This window comes from Patella vulgata, chromosome 3 (genome assembly GCF_932274485.2).
Source record: "Patella vulgata chromosome 3, xgPatVulg1.2, whole genome shotgun sequence".
NCBI classification, from domain to species: domain Eukaryota; kingdom Metazoa; phylum Mollusca; class Gastropoda; family Patellidae; genus Patella; species Patella vulgata.
The window spans coordinates 51,670,744-51,683,067 of NC_065881.2; the positions used below are offsets into that span (position 1 = coordinate 51,670,744).

At 37.0% G+C, this 12,324-nt stretch overlaps 1 protein-coding gene across 1 annotated transcript; it reads left to right on the plus strand.

Annotated features, from left to right (window-relative positions):
• Positions 1-764: 764 nt before the first annotated feature.
• On the plus strand, positions 765-7,768 carry LOC130012239 (ionotropic receptor 25a-like). Its single transcript, XM_056099650.1, has 7 exons — positions 765-868; positions 2,000-2,188; positions 3,043-3,385; positions 5,714-5,963; positions 6,293-6,477; positions 6,920-7,052; positions 7,573-7,768. Exons 2-7 carry the CDS (start codon positions 2,087-2,089, stop codon positions 7,766-7,768), a joined length of 1,209 nt encoding a protein of 402 aa, XP_055955625.1. The 5' UTR covers positions 765-868; positions 2,000-2,086.
• Positions 7,769-12,324: the final 4,556 nt, after the last annotated feature.

Below are 12,324 nucleotides of genomic sequence, written 5' to 3' on the forward strand. Positions count from 1 at the left end.
TATTGGGAATGTGTTTAACCAGTTCTATCACATATTTAATATTGTTTTTATCATTCTAAACTTAATAAAACATTGTAATGCACGGACTTTTTATTTTTTTCTGTTTTCTCTTACAGTCCATTCTTTTTATAAATTGTCCGGCGTATCTGTTATCGCTCGTTACTTCAGTCACTCGTGTTTTCCTTTTGCTGTCGACTCTTCCTTATCGTCAAATCTTCGTTACGCATCTATCGTAGCAATAATCCCTGTGTTAAAAATTATATTTGGAACGTGTTTCACCAGTTCTATCACAATGTGATAAAGGTTGACACCAGTATTGTCCTTTAAGAATACCAATGGGTTTGCTCAATCAGGGCGCTTTCTGGTCTATTATATCCCTGATATTCTGGGATAAGCGATTTATTCATTATTTGATTGGTTAAATATGCGCAGATGCAGAGAATTTCCCAAATACGGATTATGTAAACAAAAAGTGAAAACATCGTCTTTTACATTATTCGGCTCTAAATTGCATTTTATTTTCGCTATCTGTTGATGACAGATACGTTTGCAAAACATCCTGTTTTATTCATATTTTGAAAACAAATTAATTGCGTTTTTTTTAAAAAAAAAAACAAAACATGTAGCCCAACAGAGAGCTTTTTAGGTTAGGTTGTTATATTCATAAAACATTATACTTATATATGACAGCAATCCCTAATCAATTACAGTGAGCGTGTACATAGTGTTATTTTTTCCCATAAACATTTAGGTTGGTAATTGGACAGAGGCTGCGGAACAAAAAGACAGGTTAAAGTTAGCAAATGATATCAAATCTTTAACCAGATTAGATAAAAAGAAGTTCTACAGAATTGTTACAGTATCCGATGTAAGTTCCTAGTGAATAGATTTGTAAATAAATTCTGCAATAAATGGAGACGTAACATAATTTTATTATTTGAAATTTAAGGAGGGATATTGAAATGAAATCCTAACGATTTAATAAGAAAATTTTCTGATTTTTTTGTTTTGTTTTGATTTCACACAACTTTTATTCTGAAGTATATCTCATAATCATAGTCTGGAGGCTCAGTGCGGAGGGGTGTCCATCAAATGGGCACAAAACCAGACCCAACTTTTCTAGAGTAAAATTTTGCGTAGAATACATGCCGAGTGGTATTCAGTCCGCCGTTGGGGCGTTTTCGAGATATTCGGGGACAAAGGTCAAATGAGGTCAGTGAACGCTAACTTGCTAAATTCACCTTTGTTCTTTGAGACCTCAGAGGCCAAAGGGTCAAAGTGTCCGTTTTTGCACTAGGAAGCTTTAAAGCAAAAAATGTCACCGTAAAATATAAAAACTAAAGCGAAACCTGTTCTAATTAATAAAAGGAACATTTAAAAATTATCTTTAGATGGTCTTAGCACCGTACATTTACTTTAGAACTTCGAAAAAAATCTTGCATAACAGAACCAAAACACTTCGAAACCTGTTTTAAAAATACGTAAAAACTGTCAAAGCGAAATCTCCCCGATTTAGTTTAACAACGATTACGCTGACATTTTATTGCTTTACATCTTCCTAGTGTAAAAACGGAAAATTTGACCTTTGGGCCTCCGGGGTCACAAAGAACAAAGATGATTTTAGCAAGTTAACATTTTTATTGAAAAGTTGATTACTTTCGATCATTTTCAGCATGTTTTCATGATATAAGAAGGGCTGCGCTTTCAGTTTCAGTGCAAATGACCTCATTTGACCTTTGACCCCGAATATCTCGAAAACGCCCCAACAGCGGACTGATTACCACTCGGCATCGTATTCTACGCAAAATTTTACTCTAGAAAAGTTGGGCCTGGTTTTGTGCCAATTGGATGGACCCCCACCCCCGCACTGAGCCTCCAGTCTATCAGGTCAAAATATTTTTATGAAAGTGTGTAGTTAAATGCATGTTAGAAATTTCTCGGACCGGACCATAATTTGACTTAAATTTGATCATTTTAGCTTGTTTTCATTTCATTTCAGATACCGCCGTTTGTTTACAAATTAAAAAGTCAGAATGATACATATAGAGGCTACTGTATTGACCTTTTGAACAAAATTGCTCAAAATATGGATTTTGATTATGCCATCTATGAAAGTCCCGATAGTCTATATGGTTCTATGGATGAAAATGGTCATTGGAATGGTGCTATAAAGGAATTGATAGACAAAGTAAATTATAAGCACATTTATACTACACTTTTCACTGACGAAAATGTTAACATTTCCTACTAAATTCAAGTTTCAATGTCCCAGAAGGCCAATAACCATTTTCTATATGGGTGGTCTCAATACGGAGTAAGCATCCTTGAGGCAATTTCAAAGAAAGACAGACACAGTTTTATCTAATTTATATAGACATGACTTTAGGCCTACTTTATTACTCTAAGTTGATATAATAATGTAATGTAAAAACATATAATGTGAGTAATTTCAGTTTATCACCATTTAACTGCACATAAAAAGTAGGATGTACGCCCTGGGAATTCATTTGATCTTTTGTCGTCAATATTATTAACAAGCTGATGTTCCCCGCCGAAATCCCGAAATAAATGGATAATACATGTTAATTAATTGCACGTTTATCTTTTATAAAAGTATCGAGCAATCAAACTGATTATCAACAATAACAAAGTTTCACCACTCTCTATTAGATAGCCTCAACGTCAAAGAAATTGCTTAGCTCTGCTTAGCTTTAGTATAGAAAGTGGATTGTGGCGTGAATTGAATTGAAAATAATGTAAACTTTAAAGAACCATAGTATACGTTAGGATTGATGTAATTTTTATTGCGTGGGGAAGAGCTTACCCGTAACCAACTGAAATAGTTGCGTATACTCTATCAATAGAAAGCAATTTAAACGTTAGATGCCCGCAGCTTAAATTTGATCAATTTAAATAGTGTTTGGACCAAAATACTTTTTGATTAGACTACTTTCTATTGTGTGTGGATGATTGTAAAGTCTATATTTGTGTTTTAATCTGCTGCGTATATTCCATCTGATTCTTTGTTTCGTTTTCTTTCAGAAAGCTGATATAGCAATTGGTCCTATATCTGTCATGGCGGAAAGGGAAAATGTTATAGACTTCACAGTACCTTATTATGATTTAGTTGGTTTAACAATTTTAATGAAGAAACCAGAATTTGACTATTCACTGGTCAAGTTTCTCAGTGTACTAGATACAGAGGTCTGGTTTTGTATCATTGGTGCCTTCTTTCTGTTTAGTATTCTGATTTGTGTTTTTGATAAACTCAGTCCATTTAGCTACCAGAATAATACTATTGATTGGAATGGGGAAGGTTCGGAACCAAGAGTCTTTACTCTTAAAGAAGGAATTTGGTTCTGCATGATGTCTTTGACTCCGCAAGGTGAGTAAATTAATGGCAATGCAGAAGCAAATGCACCCTTGAAGTTCCTTTTGGTATCCTAATCGTTGCCCATGCGCTATTTCAGCAAGGGGGTGTCGCTAAATAGGTGCACAGTGTCGAACTCACCTATAGCAACGCTGAATTTAAAAATATGGTCGGGTGAAACACCAGTTTTGAATGGAAAAATCCAATTGTGATACTTATAGGTTCAGATCAGACGAGTTGATTGCAAACCCAACAGGAATACATGTATCTGCAGGATAAGAGATAAATATTACCCTAACCGAGGGTTAATATGTGAAATACCCAAGGCCGGAGGGCTTGGGTTATTTCTCATATCGACCGAGGGTATTAGGGTAATATTTGTCTTACACACCGACATCAATGTTAAATGTATCCTAATTGATTTCACCTATAAGACAATGGTTTAGCCCATATCGGCCCTGCGACTGATATGACATAGTTAAGAAAACAAGTCGTAAGTTGCACGTGCATTATATACTCTTCAAAAAAGTAGGGGATATTCAGATGCAAATACATATGCAGGTTGTGATATGATAAATAGTAATGGACACTTGACATGCTTTGAGAGTATGTTAACAGATCAAGAACTTATCGCCCCAACAGAACCACTGAGCTGTAATACCGCCATACACGTGGGAGGGGTTTATTGTCAAATTTGACACTTCAAGGAAGGGTTGATGAAAACTGCCGCGTGCTGGTTTATCCTATCCATGTTTGCTTTCCTATCGGTTCTTGCATAAGATTTACTGTTTAGCGTATCTTTGCTTTAGCTTCAAATGGGTTCTACACAGCGAGCAGTTGCCAACATGCTTAATGTGTCACAGTCTGTGATCAGCAGACTGTGGAACCGGTACCAACAAACACATAATGTTGATGATAGACCTCGCCCAGGTCGTCCTAGAGCCACTACACAAGCCCAGGATCGATACATTCGTACACAGGTCCTGCGAAATCGAGGACAAACGGCCAATCAGCTTTCTGTAAACTTGTACCAAGTTACAGGAATTCTAGTTACACCCCAAACGATTAGAAATCGGCTACATGCAGCCAGCCCATTTGCATGCGCGACGACCGCGTGTTGTGCCTCCATTAACTCGCCAGCACATGGCAAACAGGCGTCAATGGTGTAGGCAGCTTAGAAACTAGGGTAATCGTCGATAGGCGCGTGTAATGTTCTCAGATGAGTCCAGATTTACTCTGGATTTCACCGATAGGCGTGCTCGCGTTTGGAGGCGTGTAAATGAGCGTCTTGCTAACGTTAACGTCAGACAGCATGACATATCCGGGCGTCGGTCTGTTATGGTGTGGGGAGGAATCACCATGACTGGCAGAACGGACTTGCATATTGTTCAAAGAAAGGTCACTGATGTGTACTACCGTGACCACATCCTGGCACCGGTAGTTCTGCACTTTGCTCAACGTGCAGGTCGACGTTTTATCTTTCAAGATGATAATGCCCGTGCCCACCGCGCTCGTGTCGTGAATGACTACCTCCAGCGTTACTATATTGTCAACGTCAAAGTCAACCGACAACACTGCAAGAATTGTCCGTGGCACTGCAAGAGGAGTGGGTCAGATTGCCCCAAATCGTGATTGGACGGTTGATTAGGAGCATGCCACGACGAATTGCTGAATGTCTGAGGATTGGTGGAGCAATTACTGATCATTATTAAGACAAAAATCAAAAAGGTCCATTTTCACTTTTGACAGTGAAATGGGGCCGTCAGATAAGCCGCCCATATGAATATTTTATGTTCATGTGTAGGCAATTGGCCTGTTATTAACATACACTGGTTACCACTAAAAAAAACAGCAGTGCATTTCCGCAGGTTTGTATTGTTTCTGAATATCCCCTACTTTTTAATAAGCCCCCATTTTCATGTGAGGGATATTGTCGTCGCCCCTGTTTGTCCGTCCGGACGTCCGTCCACAATTTGTTTGTGGACACGCTACATGTCACAATTGTTTTCGATTTCAACGAAACTTAAAATATAACATTATCTCCCTAAGATCTCAGTTCCTTTCGATATTGGCATGTATCGGACAATAACTTCATGGATTATGGCCATACTATACGTAAGGATTGATCTAATTTTTATTGCGTGGGGAAGAGCTTACCCGTAACCAACTGAAATGGTTGCGTATACTCTATCAATAGAAAGCAATTTTAACGTTAGATGCCCACAGCTTAAATGACACATTTCCTCGTATAAACTATAGACTGGTGGTTCTTGACGCTGGATGATTCAAACTGATGCAGATGCAAATTCAGTACTCTAGATTCTGTTTTGTTTATATTTTCAGGGGGTGGAGAAACGCCACGCGCATTGTCAGGACGACTGGTTGCTGCCACCTGGTGGTTGTTTGGGTTTATTATTATAGCTACGTATACAGCTAACCTTGCTGCCTTTCTGACAGTATCTCGTCTTGAAACGCCAATAGAGTCTTTGGATGATCTCTCTTCACAGTTTAAAGTAAAATATGCTCCAATGAACGGCAGTAACGCACTCATCTACTTCAATCGTATGGCAGACATTGAAAAAAAGTTTTATGGGTATGTTGTAATTTTGACACACATGGGTTAGAATAGAGCTATGCTGTCTTTAAAAAATAATAGGTTTTGACCCTATACTACAGGCTACTTTACAAAATGGCTATTGATTAACCCACAACAAAGAGTCAGCTATTTTATTGGTGGCGTTATGATATGAATTTGTGTATCACCACCAGATTTAACCGTGAATATAGATACCGATACGGCAATGATAATAATACCATCTTCTGTGTCGAGGATGGCTACAAGATATTCTTTCTGTTTCATATCCATTTGTGTTGTCTTTAGAATCCTAAAGATTGCTTTCCAATTCAAACAATATATTTTAGCATTTGGAAGAATATGAGTTTAGATGATAGCCTTGGTGCTGTTGAGAGAGCTAAGCTCGCTGTGTGGGATTATCCTGTTAGTGATAAATATACCAAACTATGGGAGACCATGCAGGAGTCGGTGTTTCCTGCTGATAAAGAAGAGGCTCTCCAGAGAGTATTAACTGGCGAATTTGCTTACATTGGTAGGTTGGACTATGACGAAATCAAGTTCACGATATCATCTCTAGGGTACTTAGTTATAGGATCGGGATTGCTGCATAATCGTGTGGTTGGGGCATACACACGACGACAATAATTTTTGGGTCTGAATCGTGGCATCGGCCTGAGAAACCTTCGAACTTCTAAACCATGATGTTCTCACATCTTCAGTGTATCACACGAAGTGAGTTTGTGGGATGTATTTACAGTACTGGATAAATGAAAATCATCACTAGGATTTAATTAAAGAAAACTTTGGTAGATCTGTATTTACAGGTCCTATAATTTAAAACAGACGCATTAGCCAACTTGGCTACTCCCCCCTCCCTAGACTAAAAGCTCTGCTTCACTTCGGATCATATGCGTTAAAACAAAGCATTCTTTCCCTTTCCAAAACATAACGAAATCATTATATTTGCTTTTCAGGTGACGCAACAATAAATAAATATGCTACATTAACAAACTGTGAGGTATGGGAAGTTGGTGAAGAGTTTTCAAGAAAGCCATATGCTTTAGCTGTACAAGAAGGGTCACCATTACGCAGTCAATTATCAAATGTGTAATGTATCTTCTTCCATTTAAGATCAACAAATTTAGAGCATTGAAGACTTCGGTCCATTGGGGCTATGATCTGTTTTCAGAATTTTCGATAGTATTTTCTAAACTTGACTTTCCGGCCCATAATGTGTACGCCGTCCATAACTTATTTTTAGAGAAGATCTGTTTAGTATCTACTGATCTTGATGTTTAAAGGCATAACACGCCAAATTGTTCACTCGTATCTCAAAAAGTACATTTCTTTTTATTATCTTAATGTCAATGTGCTTTATTTAATACTATGTATTGGCTCACCTTGTTTGTTCGTTATTTATGGTTTGTACTGTACTTATATGTTCAACACTGCAGGACAGCATTACTTTATCCTTTATAGTAATGTAACCACACCGAGGATCAAGATGATCTAAGCCAGGCATTGTTGTCGTAATGCTCGTTAATATATTGATGTATGTTTCGCACGAACGATGCTTCCATTCTGGTTCTGCTTATTCCATAATCATGACAATATTTATATTCTACAGAATCTTGCAGTTGATTAACCAAAGAGAACTAGAAGAGCTCAAAACAAAATGGTGGCAAATGGATGAGCTCAGTTGTCCGGACATAGAAGATGAAAGTGACGGTATCAGTATCAGAAATATAGGTGGCGTGTTTTTGGTGATTGTCATTGGATCAGCCTTGGCATTGATCACCCTTGTCATTGAATGTTACTGGTAAGTTATTCTGCTCAAAGTATATTGTCATAACTCCAGAAACTAAGTGCTGGTTTACTGACGAGCCTACAGTAACTGCAGTAAATATCGCACATTATTAGCGCCGGTCTGGGGCCCAGAGACGCCGGTTGGAGCATATCAGCGCCGATCTGGGGTACGATAAAAAAAAACATAGTCCCAATTATCCATTTCATGATTAAATCAAGAATGAAAGTGGGGCAGCAAATGGTATCCTAATCCAGTAAACATCGCGGGCTACCGTTGACATCGAGAGTTGATTATGGTCTGGATACGTTAATTAATGTCTACTTAATAATTTAGATAATATTTCAGGCCTAAAGAAAGACCTGCAATAGGCAGATTTAGCTCTTGCATAATGTATGTTTAATTGTACTTTTGCATAATTTTATGTGATTTTCATTTTTTAAAGGTACAAATACAAACCTAGACAAAAGAAGAAGCTAAATGTCATAACGTCTAAAGACGAAATGGCAAAATCTGATTCCGTAGCCATGGCAAACGGATTTCCATCAACTAACCAGTTAATGAATGGACACAACAATGACATTGAAACAATAGTAAACGGTAAATTTCCAATGGTGGAGGAAGGACATTCCAATGGTGGATTCATTGAGATGACCGAGAGATTGTAATCGCTTGTCTTTCGGAAATTGTAAAAGATTTATTATGCCGCTTCTTTACTTGTTTTACATAAGCAATAATTAATTACATTATGATTGTATTATTGGCACCGTGTATATTGTGTGAATATATTTTAAGTGTCTTCTTTTACTTTACTAGTACCATTCTTTCTGTCGAATATTAATGTGTGGGTATCTCCACGCATGGAAGAAAACAGGTCGAAAATGTAGATCGGTGAAATGTGGTATAAAATAATTTTCGGCTCCCACACAATTACTTGCCGGAAAATGTGTCCTGTTAAGAGTAAAATATAGTGGCCAGATAAAGTGACCTGGTATAATAACCATTTCTCCGTTTTTCTGATAGATAACACATGAATGTTTTGTAGTAAATATTTGTTGAAATTATACAGGACTTGACAGTCTTCTAAAGTTGATCCTGGCCTTTATTTTACGAAATATATTGGCTGAATGTAAACGACCAAAATCCCCCCCACCCTAAAAAAAAAAGCGTAAATTAGATACGACCTTGGACGCGAAGTTAAGACGGCTACAGAAGATTGTAAATATTATGATGGTGTAATGTGAACTTCCGGTGATCGTAACTTCAATTATGATTGAAAATTGTTAATATTTTTGGGGGAGTTTGACGTTTGGTGTAAATTCAGAGTTTATTGTAGAACCTGAATACATGTACTTATATTCAGGGGCGGATCCAGAAATTAAATTTTTACAGGAGGGGGTTTGCCAGGTTCCTGAGACAATGTATCCCCCCCCCCCCCCCGTCATTTTGGCGTATATACATACACATTGAGCTTTTTAAACAGAGAAATTCAACACCTCGTTTAACGTCAATTTTTATTAGGAATTAATACAATGACATTGTGATTCAACTTCATGGATGCAAAGCATTAATTGTGATATCATATAATGTCTATATCATTATCTCTTGCTTTGAGTGCCCATCCTGTCCCACATCTGACGATAAAGGATAAAGCACACGGCCGATAAACTTTTCTCATAAAAAGTGTTGATTTACAAAAGATTTTATGTGGTTGAGCATGCCCCCCCCCCCCCTCTGGATCCGCCCCTGATATTGCTTGTAACGACAGGTAAAGATATAATTCCGTTTTAATAGCCTATTTAATCAACTGTTGGTTCTTCTGGTTAAAATAATTTTATAATACTGTATTTTATAATGTAATCGATTGCGCTTCATAATTATGTTTTATTGTTACACTTATAGTTCAATTTTACTAATAGCTATAAATAGCTATTAATGTCGACTTACCGTTTTTTAACATTATTTGGATTTTGTTATTTTCGCTAAGCTTCATGTAATAAGCATGTTTTGGATTAAAATTACTTAACATAATGGCTTTCCCTTCAATCTACCTTTACACAGGACCTTTCAAAATTAAGATGCATTTCTGCAATTGATCCTGCCAATCTTTTTATATACAGGCCTATGTCAATAGGTTGTTATAAATGCACTATGGTATGATTTGAAAAAAATCACGAAGCTGTTGTAAACGTCCAATGTAACATATATTTTTATTAATTGCTATATTTTTATTGAATTAAAACATGACACATTACAATATTATTGCAAATGTCACGAAAGGGAGTTTACTATTTGTTTCTGAGGTTCGATGTATTTAAAGAGATGAAACCTTTCACCGTCCCCACTTTTTATAGACCCACGTTTCTGAGTTAATGCTGTTAGTGTTAGGTACCCAGTCTGTCTGTCTGTTAACGCCCTTAGAGGTTTTTGAAATTTGTCTTGAATAATTCCGATGCGTGTTTGGCTATAAGAAGAAACCTATGTCAATAGTTGTTATGCACTATGGTATAATTTGACAAAAATCACGGAGCTGTTGTAAACGTCCAATGTAACATATATTTTTTTTTATTAATAGCCATATTTTTATTGAATTAAAACAATTAAAGCTGTGTATCGAATTTACTCAAAATTAGCTCCCCTGTCAACGAAACCGCGTAAACCTTCTAGTTCTACAGTTTACAGTTGTTGGGATTTGTTTTATAAACTGGGATTGATTGGTTGTATTATTTCTCCTGTCATTTAAACATTGTAAGCACGCGAAGGGGTTTTATTTTTTTTAAACCTGGTGGGATTCTTATGTTAGTTATAATAGTAAGAACATTACAATCGCACCACACATATAAACAAAACGAATCCCAGTGACAAATCCGCGAACAAGATGATGTCAAATGGGGGTTTGCCGAATCAAAATTCAGAATAGACAAGTTACTGTCCCTTTAAAAACGCTCTGCCGGTCAAACTTGATTAGGTTAAAATAATCGGAATTTAAAACAAGCAGTTGCCACATTTTGCAAGAGATGAACAGAGAAAGGGCCAAAAGAAATAATGTGATTTTTTGTACAGTCAGGGGCCATAATCCAGGAAGTTACGCTCCGATATGCGCGAGTATCGACAGAAACCGATCGTACGTAACTAACGTACGAAAATTAAATGGTAGCTGGCTTTTTTTTCGCACGTACACAGTGAATGGCCATTTTGCTCAGTAATCCCAGCCAGAATTTGGCTATTTTTTTAAAATTGCGTTAAAGTTTTAAATTTTTGTTTAGAACTGAAATAAATTAACATTTAGTCAATCCCCACTCTAAAAACATTAACAGAATTGATTGTGTATATCTGAAATAGACACGACCGAAGCACAAAATACTGCCAATATGCCGACGTCAAATCTAGAGTTGTAGATGATGTTATTTTAGTGAAAAATCATTGGAAGAAGCGATAAGACGTTCTGTACGGATTATCCAGTCCTAAAGGCTGCAAAAAGGCTATTGTTTACAATGTAACATTGTGTCTTGTAATGTTGATAATGATCATAATGATGGTGTTTACATTTGTTTGTTGATGTGACCCCATGACCTGTGACGTTTAGATAACGTCATATGGATATCATGGCTATTCACTCTGTCAGAGTCACTTCTCTGCAGGTAGGGTGAGTCTGTCGTTCAGATTGAGAAACCGATATCTTTCGGCTATAAACATACATTTTAAGTTTCATCTACATCGGGTGCAAACTGTGACCTCTAAAGTGTCCACAAGCTAAAACCGTACAATCAGGGGCCATAATCCATGAAGTTCCGATCCGATACATTATGCCGATATCAAAAAGAACCGAGACTGTTTGGAGATAAACCTATATTTCAAGTTTCGTCAAAATCGGATAAATATTATAACCTGTATAGAGTGTCCACAAATAAATTGTGGACGGACTGACAGGGGCGACGACAATGTATGCCCACATGAGAATGAGAGCGTAGAAAAAAGTGTTATACGTCAAGAAATGGATTTAACATAATAATACGGACAGAATTATTGTAAAACTGGACTAAGACTATAGACAATTTTTCCCTTAATTGTTTTCTCCCCTCTTCCTACATTTTTTGGTTGACTTTTTGGTCTAGAATTGGAGAAAAGGGGTCAAATTTGCAATTTCATAGCAGTTTTGGGTAATACTGATGATATTACAGCGGAGGGATAGGGGGTGTAAAGTGTCTTTCTGCAAAGCAATCATTGTGTCGGAAGTGAGATTTTCACCCCAGTCAACTTCAAATCCGCGTATAGCAAAAAATGTAAATGGTCAACCCCCTACAAAATTATGATGAGGAGATTGCCAAATGTTTTCCCCATTGTGCCTATAAAGATTGGAACCAACGGAATGTTGAGCAAAAAGCTACAGCCTGTGATGTTACAGTCATTTAACATTGAAGTTAATGGGCAAAAAATTGCTAGTCTGAGTCCAACTCTGAGAATCGGAGTTATCTGTCCTTAGTATAAGTACATGTATTCCAAGTTGTTCTCACACTACATGCAACAATAATTATTTATTGATTATTTTGATATTTATTTTGTTGGTCAGTCAGT

Excerpts from the sequence above, each read along its gene's own strand:
- LOC130012239 (XM_056099650.1), top strand. The coding sequence starts at position 2,087 with ATGGATTTTGATTATGCCATCTATGAAAGTCCCGATAGTCTATATGGT. Across the intron at positions 2,189-3,042 it reads TAAAGGAATTGATAGACAAA|AAAGCTGATATAGCAATTGG; the intron begins GTAAATTATAAG and ends GTTTTCTTTCAG. Across the intron at positions 6,478-6,919 it reads TGGCGAATTTGCTTACATTG|GTGACGCAACAATAAATAAA; the intron begins GTAGGTTGGACT and ends TTTGCTTTTCAG.